The sequence below is a fragment of the Kwoniella pini genome, chromosome 2 (genome assembly GCF_000512605.2).
Source record: "Kwoniella pini CBS 10737 chromosome 2, complete sequence".
Lineage (NCBI taxonomy): Eukaryota > Fungi > Basidiomycota > Tremellomycetes > Tremellales > Cryptococcaceae > Kwoniella > Kwoniella pini.
In genome coordinates, this window is record NC_091717.1 from 1,335,177 (window position 1) to 1,362,034 (window position 26,858).

At 42.5% G+C, this 26,858-nt stretch overlaps 8 protein-coding genes and 1 non-coding gene across 9 annotated transcripts; 5 read left to right on the forward strand and 4 right to left on the reverse strand.

Moving 5' to 3' along the window:
* Positions 1-31: 31 nt before the first annotated feature.
* On the reverse strand, positions 32-1,517 carry I206_101835 (dimethyladenosine transferase; the record flags this gene model as incomplete). The annotated part of the gene is made up of 6 exons (XM_019158769.1): positions 32-65; positions 131-237; positions 306-701; positions 752-845; positions 917-1,078; positions 1,336-1,517. The coding sequence occupies 6 exons, from the start codon at positions 1,515-1,517 to the stop codon at positions 32-34; spliced, it is 975 nt and encodes a 324-aa protein (XP_019008515.1).
* A 319-nt stretch (positions 1,518-1,836) lies between these two features.
* I206_101836 (uncharacterized protein) lies at positions 1,837-5,093 on the forward strand (the record flags this gene model as incomplete). Its single annotated transcript, XM_019158768.1, has 12 exons — positions 1,837-2,017; positions 2,078-2,097; positions 2,155-2,332; positions 2,392-3,208; positions 3,274-3,412; positions 3,474-3,654; positions 3,716-3,902; positions 3,969-4,274; positions 4,331-4,508; positions 4,567-4,689; positions 4,753-4,834; positions 4,891-5,093. 12 exons carry the CDS (start codon positions 1,837-1,839, stop codon positions 5,091-5,093), a joined length of 2,595 nt encoding a protein of 864 aa, XP_019008514.1.
* Positions 5,094-8,652: 3,559 nt separating this feature from the next.
* On the forward strand, positions 8,653-9,259 carry I206_101837 (uncharacterized protein; the record flags this gene model as incomplete). The annotated part of the gene is made up of 3 exons (XM_019158767.2): positions 8,653-8,736; positions 8,796-8,854; positions 8,926-9,259. 3 exons carry the CDS (start codon positions 8,653-8,655, stop codon positions 9,257-9,259), a joined length of 477 nt encoding a protein of 158 aa, XP_019008513.2.
* A 590-nt stretch (positions 9,260-9,849) lies between these two features.
* Positions 9,850-10,577, reverse strand: I206_101838 (uncharacterized protein; the record flags this gene model as incomplete). Its single annotated transcript, XM_019158766.1, has 2 exons — positions 9,850-10,368; positions 10,449-10,577. The coding sequence occupies 2 exons, from the start codon at positions 10,575-10,577 to the stop codon at positions 9,850-9,852; spliced, it is 648 nt and encodes a 215-aa protein (XP_019008512.1).
* A 3,156-nt stretch (positions 10,578-13,733) lies between these two features.
* On the forward strand, positions 13,734-13,828 carry I206_101839. Its single transcript has one exon. It is a non-coding gene; the product is annotated as a tRNA-OTHER (tRNA).
* Positions 13,829-14,054: 226 nt separating this feature from the next.
* I206_101840 (3-methyl-2-oxobutanoate hydroxymethyltransferase) lies at positions 14,055-17,624 on the forward strand (the record flags this gene model as incomplete). Its single annotated transcript, XM_019158765.1, has 7 exons — positions 14,055-14,553; positions 14,647-14,935; positions 14,999-15,105; positions 15,167-15,228; positions 15,284-15,974; positions 16,059-16,454; positions 16,516-17,624. 7 exons carry the CDS (start codon positions 14,055-14,057, stop codon positions 17,622-17,624), a joined length of 3,153 nt encoding a protein of 1,050 aa, XP_019008511.1.
* Positions 17,625-17,910: 286 nt separating this feature from the next.
* Positions 17,911-22,101, reverse strand: I206_101841 (uncharacterized protein; the record flags this gene model as incomplete). Its single annotated transcript, XM_070202462.1, has 19 exons — positions 17,911-18,053; positions 18,110-18,214; positions 18,278-18,429; positions 18,488-18,597; positions 18,663-18,761; positions 18,824-18,948; positions 19,029-19,365; positions 19,432-19,557; positions 19,633-19,811; positions 19,873-20,064; positions 20,124-20,344; positions 20,399-20,535; positions 20,600-20,681; positions 20,749-21,004; positions 21,128-21,297; positions 21,370-21,548; positions 21,636-21,719; positions 21,788-21,910; positions 22,021-22,101. 19 exons carry the CDS (start codon positions 22,099-22,101, stop codon positions 17,911-17,913), a joined length of 2,901 nt encoding a protein of 966 aa, XP_070058563.1.
* An 843-nt stretch (positions 22,102-22,944) lies between these two features.
* On the forward strand, positions 22,945-24,862 carry I206_101842 (uncharacterized protein; the record flags this gene model as incomplete). Its single annotated transcript, XM_019158763.2, has 7 exons — positions 22,945-23,055; positions 23,123-23,230; positions 23,290-23,388; positions 23,467-23,576; positions 23,653-24,425; positions 24,494-24,765; positions 24,827-24,862. 7 exons carry the CDS (start codon positions 22,945-22,947, stop codon positions 24,860-24,862), a joined length of 1,509 nt encoding a protein of 502 aa, XP_019008509.2.
* Positions 24,863-25,275: 413 nt separating this feature from the next.
* On the reverse strand, positions 25,276-26,598 carry I206_101843 (uncharacterized protein; the record flags this gene model as incomplete). Its single annotated transcript, XM_019158762.1, has 5 exons — positions 25,276-25,742; positions 25,821-26,016; positions 26,086-26,268; positions 26,345-26,458; positions 26,542-26,598. 5 exons carry the CDS (start codon positions 26,596-26,598, stop codon positions 25,276-25,278), a joined length of 1,017 nt encoding a protein of 338 aa, XP_019008508.1.
* Between the last annotated feature and the right edge of the window lie 260 nt (positions 26,599-26,858).

Sequence of the window (26,858 nt, forward strand, 5' to 3'; positions counted from 1 at the left end):
GCGAATGAATTGCGATGATAACATTTGTCACTTACATTCCAGCAACGTTGAAAGCAGCCAAAAGTCTGTTAGGTTTGAGTAAATGGAGTTAGCGAGATTTTGAATAACTTAAAATATCATCAGGACTCACTTTAAAAGATCATCTACATCCATCTTTGCTGCTCTATCATCTGCATATCCAGCTTCAAGTAGAATATTGTCTATTTTTTCTCGTATATCAAATCCATCTTCGATAATCTGTGAAAAATGATCAGAAATTAACAATAAATCAAATAATATTTTATAAAGATAATGGATAAACATACAATACCTTGTTCTGCACACCAAGTTTTATAATTCCTTTCAGCTAATTCAGCTACACCTTTTGCCTTAAAATTTGCTCTGACAGTCTTATTCATTCTACTAAAAATCACTCTATTCAATCCATCAAATTCTTCAAATTTAACTGGTGGAGGTGGATCTCTAGGCATTATTCTAACAACTGATGATTCAACTTGTGGGGGTGGTCTAAAATTACCTTTTCCAACTTTCATTATATGTTCTACTCTTGCATAAAGTTGTACATTCGCTGCTAATCTTCCCCATAATTTGGTTCCTGCTGGTGCTACTAAACGTAATGCGAATTCACGTTGAAACATCAAAACTGCGCATCGAGGTATTGGTCGATGTGATAAAAGCTTGAATACAAGTGGTGATGAGATCTATCAGATTGATTAGTAACAAGTCAATTCAAAAGGGCAATAAAATTTACTTGATATGGTGTATTGGATATACAGACATCAAAATATGGTAAATCCGCCTTAACGAAATCACCTATCATGACTTCTAATTTCTTTTGTTCAGGTCTGCAAAACGGAATCGTTAACTTTGATTGGTATATGTATATTCACAAATACAGTATAGTATGATAACTCACTTTCCTAATACTCGTTTCTGAACTTCAGCAGCCATTCGAGGATCCATTTCTACTGCTACAACTTTCCTACAAGCTGCTAATATCCTAACCGTTAAATTACCAGTACCAGGACCAACTTCTAGAACAATATCCGTGGGTTTCAAGTTTGCTTTATCGACGATCCTTTGATAGGAAATATCTCTCTGTCAGCTACATCTCATGTGGACCGAGTTGAAGAGGTTTGGTAAACAGAAGAGCAATAATGAACAAAAGTCAGATTGGGTGCCCGGAAAAAAATGGGTTTCGGGCCTTTACACCATGTTATTTTGGGTAAGAAGACCGTCGTGTGTGATCATCATATATGGTGTCAAGCAGAAGTCGGAGACATGACGAGATAATTAGGTGGAGATTGTGCATCAGGTTGTTATAGCATGACTCACCCTTGTGCGACCAGAGGATTAGTCAAAATATGTTGACCGAATCGAGCGGTATCGAACAAGTGATTTCTCGCTCCTCCCGCTGCGCCTCCAGCACCACTCGAGGATGACTCGCCATTCTTCTTGGGCCGTGAGGCTGCTGATGTAGGTGCGGTACGGAACGTCGAAGTGGTCGCTTTGGGCATTTTGTATTGATGGCGAGACTGGATGTAAGAACTAATGATCGTTTGTAAACCTTTGAACCAAACGTGAAAGCAGGAACCAAAGAAAGCTTTCAACACTTCAACAACCAACTTTTGAGAGCGGTCACGTGACGTTGATCGGCGAGCACCCCAAACTTACGTAAGCTATACTGTGTTTTGATTGTACTTGAGGATTGGGCGGTATGTCGAAGCAAGTACATATACTCGGCTTAATAGTTTCGTCTCCATCTCGGTCAAGTGGAGAAAATACTCGACGGGCTTGATAACTGGTTGACTTACTCCGAGAAGGCTGATCAGCAAGATGTTTGGCCAGGAGCTTTTGGCTTGGGCAATTTTCGTAGCCTACTTCTTGCTCATTCTCCTTACATTTGGTCTCGTCTTCCGGTCAATCCTTGCCGGAACCCAACCGTCAAAGCTATTCGGCGGTAGAGCGTTCTTCTACCTACGGACAGGTGTTGGGGCTCTACTATGTACTTGGTATTGTGAGTCTTTACAGTCTTGTGCAAGGTCTTGTCCTCGTTGATTGAATGTCTGTTATGCAGACATGATAAAATTCCTTCATGTAAGTTACATATTATTGTCAATATGGCGTTATTTTGCTAAGGCGATCTCCTGTTAGTGGTCATACAAATACCACTCTAAACTGAATCAGAGCAGTAGTATCGGCAATTGGCTCGTTCATACTCCGCTGTTCGAACAAGCTTGGACAATAGTTTGTACAGGTAGAGCGAATTGGTGGTGGTCTAGCTGGATATGTACATGGACAGTATTATTTACTGCTATAGTATGGTCTGAAAGTAAGTTCAGAAACCAGTGCCTTCCATGGCTGTGATGGATGAAACTGACGAGCTCGCAGGCGGTAGAAGGGGGATTAAGTATCCTTACGCATACATGCTTCTTGGTCAACTGGTAGCCATGTCTGTAGCCACCGCACTATTCCTTACAGCAATTTCGCTACATCCCAGAAAATACTCATCATCGAGATCAATGCCTGTCTTTATTGCTTTGCCTTTACTATTGGCATTTATTCCAATATATCAATTACCTCGATACGTCAACACCGATAAATTCATGAACTCCCTTCTTTGGCTACACGGCGCTTTGCTTTTACCCCTCACATCTTCCTCAACAAGTAGCATCGCACAAAATGCTAAGGCAAAGATTCCTTTCTCGTTGTTCTACCAGATGTTACTTGCCACAGGAATATCAATACACTATCCAGCTACCAAATTACTACTCCAATCCCTTCCAAAAGGTCAATCTCTATTTGTGAAATTATATCAAACAGCATTTGCTCATCCTGCACAAAGTTCCATCTCCTTAGACGTGATATGGGTAGGAATAATCCTTTTTTCTTGGTTCCTTCTCTCGGGTCCCCTAGTGTTCAGAATAACCAAGATCACTGCTACTGGTGTAGCAGCTGGAGTAGCTATCGCTGGGTTGACAGGAATAAATTGGGGTTTAATCGCTAGTGTAATACCTATCTTGGTGTTACTCGGATTAGGTTTGAGCGTCATTGGTCTTCAGAAAATACGAGCTAAGAATCTAATCAGAAGAAAAGAGCTTTTGGACAAATTCGGAATGCCTGAAAATTCGGTTATACCAGGTACAACGAACGCGGCTCCAAGCATGAGTGGTGACAAGATCGTTGTCGGCTTTTGGCATCCTTACTGGTATGATTATCGTGTTTGTCCAAAGTCTGCAGTCGAAGCTTATATAAGATTATTGTCGGTTCCAGTAACGCAAGCGGTGGAGGTGAACGAGTGCTGTGGTCCGCTGTTCGACATCTGCAGAAAACGGAAAAAAACGCCTTGGTATTGGTCTATTCAGGGGATTATCCTGCAGCTAGCAAAGAAGATATCTTAGGTCGAGCTAAAGTGAGTTGTGACATCGAGCTTTAATAGATTGAATCAGACTGACAACGTGTAAACCTCGCAGGATCGCTTCTCAATCGAGATAGATGCATCTAGGCTCCACTTCGTACCTTTGCCTTCTCGATTTTTGGTCTCCGGCAATTACTGGAAGCGATTCACACTTCTTAATCAGTCTTTGGGAAGCATTTATCTAGTTTATGAAGGATTATGCGGCAAGGACGGTCTCTGGGGAGATGTCTTTATCGGTAAGTCGAACCAATCTGCATTGACTAAATATCTCCGTGTACTGAATCTTCGTCCATATAGATTCAATGGGTCATGGTTTCACTTTCCCTACAGTACGATTTTTGACGGGGCCGCAGACCGTCATTGGCGCTTATATACATTACCCCACTGTCAGTACGGACATGGTGAAGCGGGTCAGAGCCAGGTCGGAAGGTGTTGAGAATGCTGGTGCATCAAAAAGTTGGATTAAAACGCAGATCAAACTCATGTAGGTTGTACAAACCTCCACACACCTATGTTGAGCCGGAGAACGCTAAGAGACCTCGATTCTTAGATATTATCAGATCTTCACCAATCTGTATTCGATATCGCTTCTGTTCCCCGAACACATCATGACGAACTCATCATGGACTCAAGCTCACGTTCAATCCCTTCTCGCAAAAGCGAGGAAATCTTTCTGGGCAAGTGTATTACTGAAAGATGAGATGACCATACAGAAGAGGGAAGAAAGGGGTGAAATCAAAAAGGAAGACCGAGCAAGATGTGAGGTAGTGTATCCTCCTTGTGACACCAAAGAATTCGTAAAACTTGGAAGTCTGGATAAGAGGAAGAGCGAAATAGTCTCTCTTGCCCAATTCAGGTGTGTCGGACAGAATTTCACTATTTCCGGCGATCAAGCTGATACATAACATGTAGACCTGAAAAAGAGCATAGTAAACAGTTGTACGCCCTCGCCGCCCTATTCGAGAGATATCCGCAATACAAGACTGGCGCGCAGAGTGTCAAGTTGATAATGATGGGAGGATCTCGCGATGCAGGGGACGAAGCACGAGTCGATGCTCTGCGGGCGTTGGCGAAGAAATTAGATCTCCACGTAAGCTCGATCTGTCTTTCAGAGGTGACTAAATCAAATCGACTAACGTTACGTGTAGGGTCACGTTGAAATTGTCGTCAATGCGCCGTATCCAGGAGTGGTCCAGCGATTAGGAGAAGCGTCAATAGGGCTAAATACCATGCAAGATGAACATTTCGGGATAAATGTTGTAGAATTCATGGTAAGTCTCATTCCAAGATCTCCCTATAGGGTAATCGCAGCCGCTCACACAAAATCATGATAGGCTGCAGGCTTGATACCGATAGTTCACGCTTCAGCAGGTCCTCTAATGGATATAGTAGTCCCCTTCAAAGGCCAGAAGACAGGTATGTTTCGTCTGTAAGGAAGGGTCAGAGTGAGAAAGCTAAAAATACAATTATAGGTTTCCACGCCACAGATGCAGAGTCATTTGCTGAAGCTATACATGAAGCATTGCGTTTATCGTCCAAGCAGAGTCTCACTATGCGCAAAGCAGCTAGGGAAGCTGCGGTACAAAAGTTCTCCGAGAAAGAGTTCGAGAAGCATTGGCAAGATGGTTGGATCAGATTGAAATCTTTAGCGGAAAAGAAAAGGAGGGAGCAATAGATATCGCATGAATCAAAACACAAAATATTCCTCACCAGCCTGCTTTCATGATTGGCTTGTTTGTAAGACTGTGAGGTCTCCTATACATGGTCTCATGTACAAGCGGGATGACAATCGGCGACAAGATATCGGTTTCTCGTTTCTTGTTTCGACTTTGTGTCTGAGTTCTTTCGAAGCACTACTTCTGGCAGCTCCCATCGGTCCTAAAGCTGATTCATTGATTGAGAGGACCACAAGCGTGATATTAGATCATCTACATATATAATTTGCAGCTGGTTCGCATCGCCTCGTAGAGAAGCATCGCTTTAATGATCCACTATGGCTGTGAAAGTCTACGTCCCCAGATTTGTAATTGTATCTTGACGAGCGGTTTCGTCTCGTCAAGGTTGTGTCCAAGCTTTCCAGACTGTGAATCTCCGTATCTCTGATTTTCCTTTTGAGCTGAGACTTGTTTGATTATGAAGCAAAACAAAAAAAATATTTGGTTCCGAAGAACCACCTCTCCGCTCAGAGTTTGTCATCCTTATGCAGGGGCAATGCTAATCTTCTCTGTATCGTTCCAATTTTATCTTATGCCACGGGGTTGCCCCCGGGCGAAAGTGGAGGTAATCAACAAAGATGGGAGGGACGAAAAGTGCGACTTGAAATTCAAAGTAAACCCCGGTCATGTGGCTGTTTGGGTTTTTCTCTGCATCAAATACCCGGCAGTCACCGCCCATTCTGCAAATGTCGGGAACCATTGGTTATCGGAGTTTGTATTGGAAATGGATCAAGGCACACTAGAGAGTAGCGCAAATATCCACTTTGCTCGCCAACACAGCTGACAGTAAAGAGGAATGCGAATGTTCCACAGACCAGGAGGCCTAGCTCGCAGAGTTTATTCTTAAAAGATTGAAAGACGATGCAGCTGCGATGTTCCGTATTAGCAACGTCTATAGCGAGACGGAGCCACTGACACTCGATCGGTATTTTCTGATGTGGGACGCAGGAAAGTTTATTCCCATAAGCTTCCCGGAATTGTTTCATCGGTTAAATTCGGCACGACGTCAGCGGAGGTATTGAATTATCGTAATCTTACCCGATAACGATATGTCTTCTCCGCTATTACAGACCTCCCACACACAACACACTTCCTTCCCATCAATCTGTTACGAGTAGAGAGATTAAAACCACATGTCATAGTGGCTTAACAATGCGGGAAGGCCATGCGGACGGGAAGCTTAGAAGCGTATCTAATCCCTCCTACTGTTGCTTGGCATCGTTATATTTATGCAGAACGGGAAGGAGCGACGTCATGAACATAGATGGTCAGTCGAGCTGCTTACTACAATTTGCAGTACAACAGCTATTTCGCGTGTATAAGTAGTTGAGATTACCTCTCACGCGTAATAAGTACGATATTATCACTTTTCCCGCGCCGACAGTCCCGCCTAAAATGTTGCTTCGTACTTCTCCGATACATAAGAATCATAAGAATAGAAAGCGGAACAAATTTACTTCATTTTAGCTTGAAAAATTGGATGATGCGGTGCGATTGATGAGATCATGAAGTATCTTCATCTTTTCACGCGATGTTACCTGAGGAAGATCCCTTGAATATAAGTGACACAGTATGATACAGTAGTATTTCACACCGTGAAGTACATTTATCAAGAAAACATGATTTAAGCTTGTCCATATAATCACGTATGATCACATCAATACCATAATATAATTGTCGTTGAGCTATTTCTGCAAATTGCATTGCATGCGTGTTCATGATTGAAAATACCATCTTTTAAACCCCTCAAAACAAAGATATTTAGCATCAAATTATTAACAAGGATAGCGTTTCAACCCTAGATTTCGCATAATTAGGACCACTTTCGACTTAGCTGAATCCAAAAAAGGCAGGAAACAAATAGATGAATTGGAAAAAGAAGCTGAGTACCAGAAATACATTCAATAATCAATAATAATCGAAAGACAAATAGAAGCTTGTTCAGCTGGAAAACATAACCGGTTAAGGCAATAATCTGAACATCTTGTTCAAATCTGTCCGCGCGAATTACATCAGACTTAGAATATAGTAGGTGCATTGGAAGATAACGTCAAACCCAGCTCGTGCCCATCAAGGTCACTGAACATCTCAATTGAGATTGTCCATACAGCTTCCGATATTTATCAAGGAAGGAAAGCCAAAACATAAAAACGTTATTTCGTAAAAGTTTAATATCGAACAATTCGGTATATCTTCGTATCGATACCTTAGCAAAACCAGTTCCAGTAACTGTATTGGACCTACTCTTATGTCAGGTCTCACTTACATCTAGAGTCTCGATCCTACTTTAGACGTCATCATCCGCGCAAAGGCGGTGAGAGTAGAATTAAAGTTTTTTCAGAATTACAAAAATAGTTGATCAAAGTGTGGCGTTCTCGGCTTTTAGGAACAATTGATTTTTGAACTTTTTGGATTTTTCAAGCCTTTTTGCCCGTCCGATAGACCATAATCCAGGAAGTGTTAGATCAGGTTTCTTGGCATTGTCAGACGGGAGATCGTCATTTTTCATTGTCTCAGATCAACAATTAGTGAGTTGAGTGTGAATCAGGCCATTTTCTCTTTCAGATCCGATTTTTTCACTGGTCCATTTCGGTTGAATTCCCTTGAATCTCGCTTTTATTTCTACTTCTGCTCAGCGAGCGATAACCTGATTAGCGAAGACTAGACCTTTTGGACGGAGATAAACGCTGGTCGTCTTTCCGAGTCCTCTCCTTATTGTCTATCCGAGTTAGATTACAAAGTCTCACTTTGATGATTTCAACAACGTCATTAACGACATTAACATCATATTCTCCATTCATTAATCAATTACTCCTTCTCACACGAAAATATTGAACAACAAGATATCCCCAAAGTACTTTCAACCTATATCCTCGCTTTCTTTCCGAAATCTGAAACATAAAAAACATTATTCCATTCTTTTGGTTTCTCCTTCTTTTCCTTATCTTCCTGCCATTTTTTTTTCTTTCATCACTTCCGCTTTGGATTCTAAGACACAGTGATCCGATATTGATCGGTGACCTGACCTGATTTCTGCGATAGGCTGGATCTATCAAAATACGAAATACAAATAGCAGATCCACATAGTTATTTGATTCCATTTCTCACGATCATCTTTCCCTTTATCCTTTTCCTTGTATAGCATTTTCAGAAAATTGGTGAAGGATAAAAGGGACACCTAACCGCTATCGTGCGAATCTGTGACGAACGAAATCGATTTGACATTCAACCCTTTTGATCCGACACATCCGCTTCAAACAAACCCCCTTTGCTCGACAATTGACCCCTCAAAGGGACACACACACAACTCTTTTCCCGGCAAACAAGGACAATCAACTCCCATTTACGAATCACCTCGTCGCCTTTTCTCATTATCGCCTCCCCATCAACCGCGGCGCACGATTCGACAACTGAATTTGAAATTTACATTGTATACATCAATTTATATAATCGACAGGTCTCGATAAAATCCAATCACTTCATTTGATCTCCCCAAGTAACGATTCGAAGGACTTCGCGATGTCAGACGTGGTGAGAAGTAGTACGGAGATGATGCCTCATCTCAAAATGGCTGGAGCATTGACTGTACGAGCTCTTGATACTGTAAGTTTCTCATCTATTATATTTGAATATTCTGATTATTCTGACATTCTTCATATTAGTTACCTCTACCACTTCTAGTCGTTGTATTCCTCTCGTGTTTAGCATTGTTGCAATGGCCGTGAGTACCTCTCATCCTCTCCATCGAGATTTGTTCACATACTGATTGAAGATATCCTTTGCTTTTTTCAGGGTTTCACCTTCTCCATCACTCTTACCAACTTTTACTCCGCCTTCAATCGAGAAAGATCGTTTATCGCCATTACCACCATTCGAATATTCCTCAAAATCCCTCTTCTCTTTCTCACCTTTACCTACAGCACCATTAACGGCACAATTGCAGATATATTCACCAGAATTAGATTCATCATTACCGACAGTCCAATCTCAATCTTCTGTTAAACAGCCTAATCCACCTATAGGTAGAGGCGTAAGGAGAGGTAGTAAACAATTACGCGAATGGAGATTAGCACTAGGAGTCGTCGAGGAAGAAGAGAATGAACAAGCTTGTATACAAGTCGTATGATACGAACTGAAATGGACTTTATGCTTTTTTTCTTTCGATTAACTCATGTCTTCGAAACTGTATATACATGATGGACGCTTCGACAAAATCATGTAAACATGGACAGTCTAGGTCTAGGTACATCTTGCAAATCTATATTACTGTATATATATTTCACACACCATCCTTTCTTTTGTAGTTCTTTGTTTGTAGCATTTCATATATCTTTCGAGATCCTTGATAGCAAATCAATATCCAGGACATTCAGAGGACAATCCAATAAATACAGTGGTAGTAAGACAATATTTTTTAAGAATTGTTATATGCATATGCATTGAAGTGCAAATATTTTACACTCGCATGATTTTATACCTATTCGAACTGCGACTTCTTGCTCTTTCTACAACGTTTTCGACATCTAATGTAACATTATGTTTGAGGCCGTAGCCTCGGTAGGAAGCACAGAAATACTGTTACTTGAAGGGCACATGAGGGTCGCAGGTCGAATAAACGTCTCCATAGCGGTAGGAGCTGAGCGTAAATTGTCAATCTGAGCTGTCTTTGGTGCTTTGTCCCGCAATCTGTTGAAACATTGGACAATTCTTGTATCTTCATCGACGCAAGACAGCTTTCGCTAATTCCTCCGACTTATGTTCTAACCTTTGTATTACAACCTCTCCATCTTCTTTTTCCTTCCCGAAGTTTCCATTTGCATAATCACCCATCAACTCTAAGCTTTTTTCCAGGTTCTCTAGATCCCTCTTATCACTTTGATCCAATTCGAACTTATTCTCATCATCTGGATGTTCCACCTTCTCATGTTCTATCCTTTCTTTATCTTCAGGTAATATATCATCCCTTCTCAGTTGACCTAATTCCCTGATCAAATCCCTTAAAGATTCCCCTAGATCAGTTGTGGAGTGTGTTGGCTTTGATGACAGATTTGTAGATGATGCAGAGGGTGAAGAGGATTTTGAAGAACTGGAACTTGTTATAGCTAATAGAGCAGCTGATTTACCACGTAATATTCCGACTCTTCTTGATAATGGAACAGAAGAGGCAAAACCCTGATCAAATCCTTTTTGGAGAGTTGATAACTTTCCATCAGTTATACCTTCTCTGTATCCTGCCTAGATGGTCCTCATCAGCACAATTTCTTGAGTATGGTGATCTTGACATGTGTATGAAGTACACAATGGACTAGACTCACGTCGGAAAACTTGTTGGACAGTCGAGTGAATTCTTGGTTGACGAGGGGATCGGATGCACCGCCCTGCGTAGGAGGTTCTAGCCAATCATCATCATCGTCTATTTGATCTGTGACAGGGGGATACGCCATGGTGATGAGGTACTTTTTAATGCAAAACACTGTAGGTATGGTACACGCTAAAGATCCATTCATAGGATAAACAAGGCTTACTAAGAAGAGTCTCGAGAGGATGAACCAAAATATCAGATCACGTGATGATGACCACAGGCACCGGACAAGCTTAAACCTAAGTTCATCTTCATCAGTTAGTCGAACAAGTAATAAACTGGATTTCCAAATGAGACTTCATTCGATTATACATAGCTCATCATCAGCACAAATACCATGACAGTCCGCCTAAATAAGGGGATATCACTCCGGATCTTTGACATGGTTCATTCAACACACAGACACAGTTTGACTATTCTTGCGCGAGTGTGCAAGAGTTTCAACTCGTTGATAATACCTTACTTATATCACACTTTAATCCTATCCTCTACACGCTCACTCTCCCCCTATATACAAACTCAGATTGTGCAAAAGGGAAACACTCTTCCTTCTTCAATTGAATACCATTCTCGGTGTTTGTCGAAGTATGTCAATATCATTCACCTTGGATCCCATCCCATTCAATACTGTGATTCAATCTGTCTACCTGACCTTGATAATTTGGAAGTTCTGAAAAATTGGATTCGGTCAACGAAGAACGCAAGATGGCAATGACTACGCTGATCCTCTGAATGACGGATCGCGAGGTTCCGTCTTCAATATCAACAGATTGAAACCCCAGATCATAGTCTTAGACGGGGTAACTCTAAATTACCGATGTAATTGTAAGGGAAATGCATTGTTTACCGACGTTAAGAAGATCGTTTTTAAGGTTGGGACAACATTGAAGAGTCATCGATTTGTAAAGGAGAGACGAGTCCTTCATGTAAATGATAGTATGTTATTTACAGATCAGACAAATCAAAAGAGGTAATTTGGTTATTTGATTCAATCGTTAAAGGCCGACCTCGAGAAATGGACGGAAATCCCATTTCGGTACTTTCCAAAGCCGTGACTCGACGACCCGACGACGTAAAGGTGAAGACAATTAATGCGACTAGGTATGAGAGTGAATACTTATCAGTTTGTGAGTGGAAAGAGAAAGGTTTCCGCAATTACCAAAATGATTTCATGCAAGAATGCGAAAATGCGATAAGACACCAGACGGAGGGAGAGGAGGAATATGTAGCTCGGATGGCAAATTGGAGAGATCAGATCGTAATACTCACACTGCGGGATTGAGTCCGAATCGAAGAGTGGGAAGGGATTTTAGACTGTTAGCAAATGGAGATTGGCTTCACCAATACCATTGGTCAAGCAACATAGAAAGGCGACGCCTGTGAGCCATCGGAGGGTCCTAACCTTAATCTCGAAAAGGCTCATACAGATAAGAACGATTTCGTCCATTGCTTCGAAGAAACGACGAGCCAAGTGGGATTTGTCATGATAGCGGAATACAACAAGTCCTCTTGACATGACAATAAAGGATCCGTATGTACGTTTCTAAATACTTTCAACAAATCAAGGTTACAACAGTAGATTCGGAATGAGTAATCAGCTGTGTTGGAGTCGTAATATCTGCATCGCCTTCCGGACATGCTTGTATTCATGCCTGGCAGATCGTCTACGAAGTGTAAATTCAGGCCGCGATTCACCTACGACGCCTAGATCGATGGTGAGACTTGACAGAACCTTCAATTCCACCAAATCCTCCGCTCTTGATTCTCTACTATTAGTGGAGCAGTCTGGCGTACATTCACATTTCAAGAATGCTCACCTCTCTCTCAATTCATTGTTCATATCGTTCGAATACGTCCTTAGTCATCACAAACCTCAAGTAATCAGCTCAAATTCATTCACAATCATGGCGGCAAGTACTGAATTTTTACTTATTGGCCCAAGCGGCGAGATTCAACTAATTTCTGACAATGACCTGAATTAGCTATCTCTCGAGTGCTTTCCCGAAGATGTTCTATCCCATATATTCACCTTTCTCGATACCAACGACCGATCTTCACTTACATCATGCGCGAAGACTTCGAGAACCTTCCACCAATTCGCCACTCCCATCCTGTATAGACACGTCTACCTCGATCTCGGTGGACCAAAAGGTATCCTTAAGCCACAAAGTACTGGAGAGGATCAAGAGAGGAGGATTGCCATGCTTAGGTATGCCAGAATGCTGACTTTGGAGGTATCTCTTGGTGACCCACGAACAGATATAGAGGAAATCTGTGAAGGGATGCAGAGAATCCGTACGATCCGGATAAAAGGATCGCGTACTCCTTGTCCTCCTGACCAGAAGACTAGAGATTATTTCGTTCAAATAATCGATAAGCTGGATATCTCGGGATTGATCATTGAAAATTGCTTTTTGACATCTCCTTTGATCGGGAACCTCAACGACTTCTTAAGGTATCTTCAACGTCAAGGCGCTTTGACCAAAATACCTGAACTAGTATTACAAGCAAGGCATCCTCCTTCTTGGTGGTCTCTTTTTGGAAGATCATTTCGAGAATCCGGACTCCATAACTCAAGTTTGAAACATGTCACTTGGATTTTCGGTGAACAAGATAAGGGACCTTCTGTGATTCGTCAATTCGGATTCACTTACTTGGCGGAGTTCGTGAATCAATTACCCAAAGATGCATACACCATTATAGTTAACTCTTGTACCCAAGATAATTCATATTTTACTATGGGAAAGAGGGGTACCTCGACATCGTCAAAGGAGAGGATCCGTGCAAATTTGGTGGCTATTAGAAACGGTCCTCCTCACAATACTTGCCCTGAAGACTTCCGTCAACATATAATGAATATGATGGCCAGGGTGAAATTCCTCACCACCGAAGATTATAAGAACTCTATAGGGTATTACGGGAGCTGAATCAGGATCACGGCTATAGCGTTCTTCAACCAATTTGCGGACTTAATTGGTTTGCTTGTTGTCATAGGCCAACCTAATGGCAAGTTCGGCCTCGAGTTCCAACACCATCGTCTCGATTCTCCTATTGAACGCGGCCTGGAACATGAGCTATTCCTGTGTTTCCTTCAAGATATAATCATACCGTCTTCTAGCCAGACCAATGAAGATCCACAAGTGTAGGATGCTTACATCGATTGAACAATCTTACCAGAGCATGAGAAATCTGAAATGCTGAATAGATTGATGTCAGTGGCCCGGCAAACAGCAAAGAAGGGTTTGTGTTGCAGTGGTAGCATTCTAGACTTCGAGGTCGGAACTTTGACTGGAGTTTATCTAGCGGTCGCGGGTTCAAATCCCGTCGGACCTTCATTTTTTTCCCGCTTTTGACCGGACTAGAATTGTATGGAGGTGGAGGCTCGATATTTCAATTTACGATAAAAATATTGGTTGACGGTCAAATGTCATCGATTAACCGTATCTTGATTTTGAATTCACATTTACATCTTGTTCTTCTTGTTCAATAAGATCTCGGTACCCACATACTATAGCATTGCATGGTCATTAGGGTATGTATAGAAACTCTCACAGTCATAATGTTACCTAGACCAGCTCGAATCATCCATCAATATCATCTTGCACCTCGCGTCGTTCGACAACAGCAACGAAAATTTACCTCCACTTCACATGTCCGCGGTCCAGCTGCTCAAGCTCAAGTAGTCCGTGATCATGTACCTTCACCTTCTATCGATGAAAGCTTCAAAGAGCTAATACAAGAAGATGATATGGCCATGGGGATGGGGTACAAGCGAAGTATAAAGTCAAGTATAACGAAAGGGAAAGGTAGAATGCCCGATTTGGATGTTGTACATCAAGCTTCATCCAACGCATCAAGCGGCAACCATGGCTTTGGTCTGATGCTACACAACGATGACATAGGTAGCCAACTCGGAAGATCTGAACAAGAAGATGATGACTATATACATGAAAGACGAGAAGAGAGGAGGTCGCCTGCTGCGGTGCTTGGAAGCAAACGGCTTGGAGTGGTTGTGCTACCTCAGGTCATGAAAGATGGGATCCAGCGTCAAATTGATCGTAGGTCGATCTTTCAAGAACTCTCATACCCGGATCCTTACACTTGATGTGACGCATCCTGAATGCTGACCTGCACCCTCTTCGTTCTCGCAGAATTAGACAATCCACGTACACTCCGTCAATCATATCTTGACCTGCCTGCCACTGCATCAAGTCGCCAGCGAGATGAGAAGGTAGATCATCGATCAAGTAAACCAAGGAAGACCATTGAAAGTGAGCTTGCTAAGGCTGCCGGCATCCTGCCCGGCGAATACGGTGTAGTGAGGAATATATTTGAAGAGATGAACAGGAGGCTGGGTAAAGGCTGGCTTGAGAGCGCGATGCCTGCAGAAGAAGTCAAGGACATCGTGGAGTTCTCAGGTGGTCTTGGTGCCGGTCTGTGGTGAGTCAAGATGACGCTTGAATCGTACAGTGAGAAGGTATTTTAGCTGAGTCATCATACTAGGTCTGCAATCAGCGGCCTGGAGGGATCGTCCACGAATGCCAAGAAGAGAATACAGCTGGTTCACTCGTCTCGACATGGCCTGGACCTTGCCAAAAAGATCATTGAAGGTCAGCTTTTCACAGCGTTATGGAGAGCTCCGACGCCCGAAGCTGATCGAATCGTTCACAGATGCTTCTCAACAGGATACTGAAATTATCTTCAACCGTAAACATCACTACTACGGGTCAACAGTACGTGTCGATTCCTTATGAGAAGCATCTAAGCTGACATTTACATCCTGATTAGCCCTCTCTTGTTCTCTCGACGTTTCTACTCTCAACTCTCCCGACACAGCCTTCGCAAAATTCACACCTCCTCCAACTTCTTTCGCTCGATTCTCCATATATCATACTGGTTGACCGCTCTTCACCAGCAGGATGGGAAGCAATATCTCGGGCTCGATCGTTCTTACTCGACCAGTCAACATCGGAAAATCCACTTCACGTAGTGGCTCCTTGTCCGCACGATGGCATCTGCCCTTTGACCCTTACCGACGACAAGTGTAGCTTCTCGCAACGATTGCAAAGACCATCATTCGTCAGAAAGACTAAGCACTCGAGTAGAGGTGAAGAAGATACTGGTTACTGTTACGTTGTCGTAGCCAGAGGGACGCGACCAGCGTTAGTAGATCAGTCTCCGCAAGGCTTGGCCACGGGCAGGATAGGTGGAGTCGGAAAGGAAGAGGCAGAGAAAATTCGATTGAAGAACGATGGGAGAAGCGTTCTCAGAGAGATCGAGGGTCATGAAGGGGTCTTAGAAGTGGTTAATCTACCGGAATATGAGAATCCAGAATCCCTTCTGAACTTGCCCATTGATCAAGCGGATCGCCAACAGTTGGAACTGAATTTGAGGAAAGAATCATTTTCCTGGCCTAGACTTGTTGCTCCACCTATGAAGCGGAGCGGACACGTTACGATGGATGCTTGTTGTTCCGATGGTAAGTTTCTTTACCTTTTTCCAGCTCAAGACAGCAGAACCTTTTATTGCGGAAGAACGAATCTGACGGTTGATATTTTTTAAGGCAATATTCAGAGACTGACCTTTTCCAAATCCCATTCAAAACAAGGATATCATGACGCTCGGAAATCCACCTGGGGCGACATATTCCCTCATACGCCTAAATCTACACCTGTGATCAGGACGAGAGGAGTGAGAAGACTCACTAAACCTGTCAAAGATGATCAAGTTCTGAGCGAGCTGATCGCTGCTCAGGCAGAAGAAGTTTCAGATGTAGACCAGGCTGCATTGTTAGACGAATTGAAGGAACTGGAAAGATTAGGTATCAAAGTCCCGAAGGCTGAAATCATCGAGGAAGTCGAAGGTGAATTGCCGGGATCGACAGTACGAGGCGGCTCCTTCGGAGCAGAGGGGCAAAGGAGATCATTTAGCACCGTAAGCAATCGTCCGAAATTGCATAGTAAGTGATAAAGTCATCGTTCTCTCCGAGGAATCCAGGTGATACTAACCTGTTTTGTCAGATGTAGGCCTATCGTATAGAATCCAGACCCGCTCAATGTCGGCTAGACCCCCTCCTCGAGCTAAAGTTACCCTCGCGACACTCAAGAAGCTCGCCAAAGCCAACATACCTATCACAGTTCTTACGGCGTATGATTACCCCACGGCATTGTTATCCGAATCGACTGGAGTTGATATGACTTTAATCGGAGATTCATTATCTCAAGTCTGCCTAGGACACACCTCGACGACGGAAATCACGTTAGACGAAATGATTCACCATGCTAAAGCGGTTGCAAGGGGAGCCAGAACACCCTTCGTATTTGCTGATCTACCATTTGGGTCATTCGAAATCTCTCTTGAAGATGCAGTACGGAACGTTATTAAGCTTATAAAGGAAAGTGGAATTGACGGAGTGAAGATAGAAGGTGGATTAGAGATAGTACCTCTGGTCAAGAGATTAAGTGAAATTGGAATTCCAGTTATGCCTCATTTAGGACTTCAACCTCAGAGAGCAACTTCGCTCTCTGGATACCTTGTTCAAGGTCGATCCGCCCAAGGAGCATACGATATATTGAATACTGCAAGAGCTATGCAAAATGCGGGAGCATTTGCAGTTCTAATAGAAGCTGTGCCTGATAAAGTAGCAAAGCGAATAACAGAAGAACTAGATATAATCACTATCGGTATTGGAGCTGGAAATGGAACGAATGGTCAAGTGTTAGTCATTACCGATGTGCTTGGTACTTATGCCGAAGATCCTGAAGTCGACTTACAAGAAAGTATAATGAATGATGGAATGGAACCTGCTGCTAAATTAGCTTTGGACCATATGGATAAACCTATTCCGACACAACCATCATCTACGAAAGTTATTTCCAATAATCAGATTGTCTCAACGACGAATACCGTAATTAGATCTTCCATAGAAGTTGAACCAATTAGAAAACCTGTCAATGCACCTAAATTCGTTAGACACTTCGGTAATAATGGAATCCAATCTCGGAGAGCAATTAGGGAATACCTTAATGCTGTTAGAGATGGTTCATTCCCAAATCAGAATGAGAGTTATGGAATGAAGAAAGAACAATGGGAAGAGTTTCTGCGATTATTAGAAACTGAAAAGCAGTAGGATGGATCCCGTCAAGCAAAACTTAGAAATACCTTGTATATCTTGTAGCCCGACATACAACAGACATACAGTAGACATTCAACATACATGCCATTAATTTCATATGAAACCACTCACATAACACCTTGTACTAGGTTGAAATATCAAATGCTGAATGCAGGAGAGAATGCATGATTATATGGAAACTTATACAAATATAAACGATGCAAAGTGTTGACAACATATATAAATTTACAGTGTATAAGCCGATGCTGGATTGGTTTTTTAGATGCAGAATGTTGATTGTTTATCTTCCCCTTGCTCTTCCACGAGATTTACCCCTTGCTCTACTTCCACTTCTACCTCTTCCATTGGGTGCGGCAGATCCGCCTAATCCGTCGTTAGGACACGAGTTCGACCAATGTCCGCTTTGACCGCATTTGAAGCATTCTTGCAGAAGTCGTATATTAGCTGATCTGTGTATAATGATATCGAAATCGACTTACCGCCAGACTGTTCACCAGTCCCACTTCCGCCCGCTCCACCGCCACCAGCAGAATCGTTGGGACACGAGTTTGACCAGTGTCCTACTTGACCGCATTTGAAGCATTCTATAACAAGTCCCTATCAGTTGCTTTGTCCAGACAACACGTAATACGAAGAAAGCAACTCACCGCCACCACCACCACCACCACCACTTCCATTGCTACCATTTCGTGAGTAATTAATATTCGCATAATTACTTGGTCCGGCTTGAGTTCCAGGATTTCCTTCTTCGGCCCATTGAAAGAATTTGCAACTCGCTTTGGGGTTATTGGGACAAGCCCTAGACGTTATAAGGCGTTAACAATCTAAGTGTGGACCTGAGAGGGAGCAGTACTCACCAAAATTGTTTACCTTTGTTTGGACCTTCTTTGTTCACAGTGACCAACTTAGCTTCGAGATCACATTTACAACGCACATCTTCATCGTTGCCTCTTGTTTCGTTTCGGCTCTATATCACCCAATCTTGTCAGCTCTCTCGCTCATTGCGGCTAAGCTGATCGGCGTTGCACGCACAGATGGTCTTTGCCTCTTGCTTGGCGGTAGGCCGCGTTCTGCACTTTGTCCTGCCGAATTACCGGGATGCGATATAGATTCACCTTCATTAGCCCATTCCTATACGATGAGACTTCTCATTAGCGTCTGTGAAGGATGTGCATACCCAACAGGGGACGCACAAAATAACCACATTGCTCGTTTTGAGGCTTTGAGCAAGTCCAAAATTGTCTCCCAACATGAGGAGAATCTGCTTTTTGGACTGTTCGTGATACAGCCGGTAAATCGCAATCACAAGTCTTGACTCCTGTAACAGATCCTTCGCCTATCCATTCATGGCTGTAAGCCGCTTGTGCGGTGCAAAACTATTGACAAAGACATACTCACCATTATCGTAGTTCCGCTTTCTTGCCGTCCCTGCAACTCCTGCATTGGCCGCGCCTCCTCTTGCACCTCTTCCTCTCGTACTGGTACCCCTGGTCGAAGTCACACTGGCCCTAGTTCTTCCGCCTCCTCTAGGCAGGCCCGGATTGCTATCGTCATCGTCATCATCATCATTATCATTGTCTGGACGACCTCTTCGCGCTACACCCGCTCCACCGCCTCTTCCACCGCGCCCACCTCTAGCTGCACCTGCGGCCCCAGCTCGACCCCTCCTAGCTTGTGTAGCAGCTCGAAGAGCTTCTTGCGCTTCTCCTCTACCGTGCAGGTACTCGTTCACGCTCTATGAATAACATATAGGCGTCAGCTTCCTTGTGCTCGCACATCGGACCAATCGATGAAAGCTGACCTCGATTACTATCTCAAAATCCCTCTTCGCCTTGATGAATACCTCTTTATATTCATCTATAGTCTGATTCAGGATTTCGCGTTTTACTTTCAGGCCATCGCATACGAGCTGCATTCGATGTTCAGTCTATTCAGTTGGACTATTAGATCAATTATGTCCTCAAAGTCCATGACACAAGTGCAGAAGGCGGACGTAACTCACCTCACGTCGTAAATGAGGTTTGCTCAATGATCTGTCAAAGTCAATTTTGTTGTAACCTTCAATCAATCCTACCCCAAGTTGCGAAGGGAGCAGATATTTGACCTTTTGCTCTTGTTTTTCAGTCACATATTGCCTTTCTATGATCTTAGCAATATGTTCAGCGATTGTTGCGTCGGTACCTGTTCCATCCATAGAATAAGCTCCATGTTGCAATCGATCGCTTCGAGTTGGTCAACTCACCGATTCCGTTTCGATCCATCAATCCAACCAAATCTGCTTCAGTAAGAAGATTCGGTTTTGACGTACTGCCTTCTTTCAGTTCGATGATTGTAGGCGTAAACATTTCACCTTCCTGGAAATCCGGTACAGCTGAATCTGACCATTTATCGTATGGGTATACTTCCAGGTAATTCCGCTGGGTGATGACCAAGCCTGTTAGGAAAGGCGATAAGCTTTCATTCAGCGCAGTGTTTAAAGATCAGCCAACCTACCACTTGTATGAAACAACTCGTCAGCGATATTGATTTCGACTGTTGTAGTTTTCCCTTCAGCGTTTTTCGAACAGGAGGCGAGGAATCTTCGAGTGACCAATTCGAATACCCTTCTTTCGTCACCATCTAAATTACCTGCATGAGCAGTTGGATGGATAGGAGGATGTGCTTTATCGTTCTTTTTCCCATTCCTAGGTCGTTGATATGCACCATCTACTAGTCTGATAAGCACGATCAGCTAACATGCAGGATCTATTCCTGAGCACGTAGCTTACTTTTGAGCATATTGCCCCCATTGATTGTCATGAGTTTGCTTCTGTATTAGACTGTTGAAATCGAATGCCTTGTCATATTGGTCCGTTTCAGTACGAGGATAACTCAGTATACCTTTCTGATAAAGCTTTTCAGCGATCTATCATACAACATCAGCTTCTGCTCTTACAAGCGATTTCTGTGCCATGATTTAGCTGACTCACGTCAAGAACTCGCTTCGGCGCCATTCTGAGTAACCTGGAGCCAGATTGCTGCAATTCGACAGTGGTCAAGGGCAAGGGCTTCCTGTAGGATAAGATCAGCTTTCCACTTCGCACGAGCGATGATTCACATGTCGCAAAGTAGAACATACCATTTAGTAGTAGGCTTAGTCTCCACTTTCAATACCATAGCATCGGGGTTGATCGCGCATTGCTCATACAGGATGGCAGCTATGTCCATGTCGAATAAATGATTTCTCCTCCATTTGAATTCTACTGTCCTCGGTTGCCCCTCTTCATCTGTCCTTTCTATTCCAACGTAGATATACCAGAATGTTTCGGGGACGAAGGACTGGACTCGGTTATACTGATCGACAACAAATCCTAATGTCGGGAATTGACATGGACCTGATAATGATCGGGATTGTCAGTACCAAGCGGGACTGGACAAGATGCCTGAGCCAGAGGCAGACTAATCAGGCCATAAGTAGCGAGGGAGAAGTGGATCAAAGACGGTCTTCCAATACTGACCATAGCTGACCAATTGCTCCGCCAACTCAGGTATTCGAACTTGTAGACCCATAGTCATGAATCTAGTGAAAACTGCTCCTATCCTCAGATCTAAAGCCATACGAGCTTCTACAGCGTCGGCTTGACGTTGATCAAGGTCATTTGCTTGTCGAGCCGCTTGATGGATTTGTCTATTTACAAGTTATAAGCGGATCATACGCTTTATATCCGTTTCTTGACTCGAGGACGCAAGGCAAGCTTACGCAGCAATGATAGCACTGAAACGAGCTCTTTTGACTATTATGTTCCTGTTGACTTTCCGACATACTGAAGCTACTTCCGAACCTATGTGTTCTCCTTCTCTATCGCAATCTGTCCATATCATCAATATTTCTGAATGTCTAGCCTCGTTGATCAGGTTCTGTTCCACCTTCTTCAGATCCTGTAAAGCAACAAGATTTCAGTGCTCTCTCTGTTGTAGCCGCATGCGCGACACTTCGTTTGTAATGATTGAGTTGAAGTAACGTACCTTGCTTACTGACGTCAAAATGGGAGCATCGAACAACGAGAAAGGATCGCATGAATGCCATTTTCGATGATCCTCACCGAAGTCCTAATGTCTGCATTAGCTAATCCCATGACTCGTCTCATGCAGATGGTTCAAAGCAGAAGGAAGCTTACTATACTCATCAGATGTCCTAAGACAGCTGTCACAGTGAATGGTGTTGATCTCCCTCGCCCGAGTGGGGGTGGAAGGTTATAATCAAAATCATAATTTCGTATATACTGATGTGGACTGTTTCTCTAGTCGTCCTGAATATCAGCAACCGATGGCTCTTTCTCCACAAGTTCAGGTCCGAGGCTAGCGTTGCGCCGTTTTCTATTTGCAGACGTAGTATAAAATCCTTACTCACCGTATCCCACCTTCCTCCGGATAAAATTTCTGTTATACTCTTCGCTATACTCGGCTTTTCAGCAACACAAAGCACTTTCATCTCTATCACGATACTTCATAGCTTCACAATGGCGTTTTTTCTTGGACTATGTATACTACGCAATGATCACCAAGTTGAAGCATGAAGTGAAAAGGAATAGGATGAATCTGTGGTCAAATAATTGCAGCATAATGTCATCACGCGCGAAAACATTAGGTGTTATCAGTCGCGTATTTGTAATCGGGTGAGTCAACCAATATGGTTTGCCACATGGAGATTAGGAATTTACAAATCTTTCATCTACTTCAGGTAGCCTAGGTCTCTGAAGATCAGCGGATCGGCTTCAAGTGCGATCGCTTGTTGTAGTTCGGCTTTTCGCTCGGAATGAAATCCGTTTCTTGGAAATCGAACGCGAGAGGTTTTCCAATATGTATTCATTGCGAGCGATTGTGATTCATACAATTTCCAACAATTGTGCAATCTACTTTCCCCCCAAAAGATACATAAACACGGTCGATGTGATACCGTTTTTCCTTTTTTCCCAGCATTATATTGCTTTCGTCTTCACATCATTGAGTAATCATACAAGCAGATTAGCATCGTTCTTAAGGTGTATTGATTATTGTATATCACACAATATCGTACTCATCAATTCATTTGAATTTCTCCCAAATTAAGCAATTTCAGGGAAACCTATAGTAAAATCTCGCGTTCAGGTCCGATCCCTCCATTTAACATTTTTTTTTCAACTTTGTTCGAATCGACTCCCTCTCAGATCCCAACTACCCCGTACATTTAGCCGCTTGCACCTAGTAGCATCTATATAGGAAAAATCAAAAATCCACCAACAGGTCCTTCTGATTTTTATATCTTAAAACAAATTTCAGAAAAAAACTTTCATCGATGCCTTCATTGAGCTCGACCAGATCAATCTTTTCAACTTTAAGATCAGCCAGACCTGTCATTAGCAGAAACATCAGAATGTCTTCTTCCGTTCCTATTCCAAAAGACTTTGTGAGTCATTCTTCTTCCACCAGAACGAATTATCAATGGAAATAGCTAATTGTAGGCGAATATCTAGAACTCATGCCTTTACCAACCTTTGGCTGAGGCTGATCCAGAGGTCCACAAGCTCATTGAGCAAGAGACCTGGAGACAGTTCTCTGGTTTGGAACTTATTGCCTCCGAGGTGAGTTTCATCTAAAATGTTATCGGCTATTCCGATCGTGAGCTGAATTATCGATGTAGAACTTGACCTCCCTCGCTGTTATGGAAGCCAACGGATCCATGTTCACCAACAAATACTCTGAAGGTCTTCCCGGTGCTAGATATTACGGTGGTAACGAAGTGAGTTTGGTTGAACGATCGCGCATTCCCCGCTTTAAATAAAATGAACTTGAGACTAATTGCGGTCTGTCTAACTAGTACACCGATATCCTTGAAAATATCACCCGAGAGCGAGCCTTGAAAGCTTTCAACCTTGACCCTAAGGTCTGGGGTGTTAACGTTCAACCATACTCCGGTTCAACAGCTAAGTGAGTGGCTATAACATCCTGCTGCCAAGCCTTATCCTGCCATCTCCTCACAGTGCTTATTTACTCTCTCACTTAGCTTCGCTGCCTTCACTGCCTTGATCAACCCTCAAGACCGAATCATGGGTCTTGGTCTCCCAGATGGTGGACACTTGACTCACGGTTACTACACTGCCAAGAAGAAGATTACCGCTTCTTCCGTCTACTTCCAATCTTTCCCTTACCGAGTTGACCCAAAGACCGGTATCATCGATTACCCTCAATTGGAGACCAATGCCAACTTATTCAAACCTAGATTATTAGTTTGTGGTGGTTCAGCTTACCCAAGAGATTGGGATTACCAAAGACTTAGAAAGATCGCCGATGGTCAAGGTGCTTACCTCTTATCCGACATGGCTCACATTTCCGGTCTCGTTGCTGCCGCTGAGCAAAACTCTCCATTTGAATACTGTGACGTTGTCACTACAACCACTCACAAGACTTTGAGAGGTCCAAGAGCCGGTTTGATCTTCTTCCGAAAAGACAAAGAAGCCGATCTTGAAGCTCGAGTCAATGCCGCCGTTTTCCCAGCTTGTCAAGGTGGTCCCCACAACAATACCATTGCTGGTATCGCCGTTGCTCTTAAACAAGCCGCTGAACCTGAATTCAAGCAATACGCTAAGCAAGTTAGAGCCAACGCCGCCGCTATGGCCGCTGTCCTCTTCAAGCACGGTTACAGACTTCAAACTGACGGTACTGAGAACCACTTGATCCTTTGGGATCTCCGACCAATTGGTTTGACCGGTTCAAAGGTCGAAAAGATCTGTGATGCCGCCCACATCACCTTGAATAAAAACGCTGTTGCTGGTGATAGTGAGTAATGAAACCTCTCAATGCAAGTTTTGAATGCGAGACTGATAGCCCGAGCCCCATCAATTTAGCTTCCGCCCTTGTACCAGGTGGTGTTCGAATCGGTACATCCGCTTTAACTTCCCGATCCATGACTGAGAAAGATGTCGAGCAAGTCGCCGAATTCTTACATCGAGTAGTTCAAATCGCTTTGAAAACTCAAGAGGAAGCCGGATCCAAATTATTGAAAGACTTCGTAAAGGCTTACGAGGGTCAAGGTGAAGCTTCCAAGTTGATCTCAGAATTAAAGAAGGATGTCATGAAATTCGCCACCTCTTTCCCTCTTCCTGGTGTACCAGACACTGTGAGTCAATATTCTTTAGCTGAATACGTGATTCAGTCGCTGATATACATCCTTTTGATAGTCCAAGATCTTGAGACCCGAAGGTGTCGATCTTTAAATTGACCAAGCATGTTGTAGGAATAAGGGTTAATGGGTAGTGTGAAGCGCACCTGGGGCTTGTTGAAGAAAACAAACAAAAATTATCATATATACAATATAGATGTTCATCTCATCATGTTTCATCTTTGTACATCATCAAATGTTCGTATGCCATATCGTTCATTCATCTGACAATCTATCGTCTGTAATCTTTTCAAAGCCCTAAATTTGTTGCAGCTCAGGATGCATACGGAAGATCACATACATACGGTGTTATTCAATAAGCAAAAGCGAAGGACAGAAAAGAGATCGATTAGGGCATTGTCCCAATACAAGAAAACAAAAAAGAAATTAACAAATTTCATTCAATTTAGACTGAACCTTATCCAATGATCTGTAAAAAGACCACATCCAACGTGGGATGAATAGGGTTTAAGCATGTCCTCTAATAGCAACACTTTGATATAAATCACTAATTTCTTTTAATTCATTTTCTTCCAATTCCATATTCATACCTTTAATCAATTCATCTAACCTTTCAGTTGATCTTACTCCAACAATAGGTGCTGTAACCCATTTTGAATTACATGACCAATTAATTGCAATTTCAGCCATTGTACAATTATATTTTTTTGATAAATTTTCAATTTTTTCAATAATTAATTTATCTGAAGGTTGTTCACCTCTTCCATCAGGTGGTTTATTTGCACCTCTAATTGTTGAATTCATTTCTTCAAATGGTCTACATAATAATCCTGCTGCTAATGGACCCCAAGGTATTACACCAATTCCAAAATGTTTTAACATCGGCATCATTTCTCTTTCTTCTTCTCTATACATTGCTGAATGTTGATTTTGCATTGAAATAAATGGTGTTAATCTATTATGAATTGCGTATTCTAAATTACGATATATCAAAGGTGTCAGCAGAAATCTTTGATTATTATCTTTTTTGACAATCAAACGATCTAACCCACGTTGCATTAATTGAAATTGCCATGCCCAGCAACTACTCATACCGATATATCTTACCCAACCATTCTTGACTACATCATGAAGTGCTTCCATAGTCTCTTCAAAAGGTGTTTCAGGATCCCATCGATGAACTTGAAGAAGATCAACATAATCAAGTTGAAGCCGTTTAAGTGAAGATTGTACAGATGCGAAAATTCGCTATAAGGGATAGAAATCAATGAGCCAATTTTTCAATTTTTTTTTTTATAATCATTAACCGATATTTACCTTCCTACTTAAACCTTTTTGATTTGTCCATCCTGCAGGACCTTTCTCTTCCAATTTTCCATCAGTACCGCTTACTTTAGTAAGTATCACTACACTTTCACGGGGAATTTCATGTTGTTTCAAGAATTCTCCAAGGATAACTTCAGATTCTCCTCCTGAATATACATTGGCAGTATCGAAGGTCTATTGAACTCAAACACAGTCAACATCTTTTCAATTTTCAAGGGCGTGCGAAGGGAGAGTTTTATAGGTAACTCACATTGATACCTTTATCATAAGCATATTTCAATTGTTTAATACCTTCATCGTGATCAGGTATCATCCAATCCTGTCCTGAACCATATTGCATGCATCCTAATATAAGTCTTGATACCTAGGAAGAATTGACATCGTTATGACTTGCCATTAGTACACCACCGTTGCTTTCATTTACAATGATGTTGATGATCGGCTCACCTTAAGACCCGATTTACCAAGATTGACATATTGCATTTGAGTTTTAGTTTCTGACATCTTATTCTGCTTTTGTTTTCTTATGCTCTCAATTCGTTCTGTATAAAATCTGATACCAATTGTCGTCCAAATAAAGAAGGGGAAGAACGTTGAGAAAGGAAAGATACCGACCTATATAGACACTTCCCGTGCAAGACAAAGGCGGAACACCAACATTCCGTCATAATATAGTCGTACTAGTACTCTTTCAAAGCACATGTATGCACATGACTACGCATTTCTAGATAAAACCAAAAAGGGTATCGTAATCTTTCCTCCAC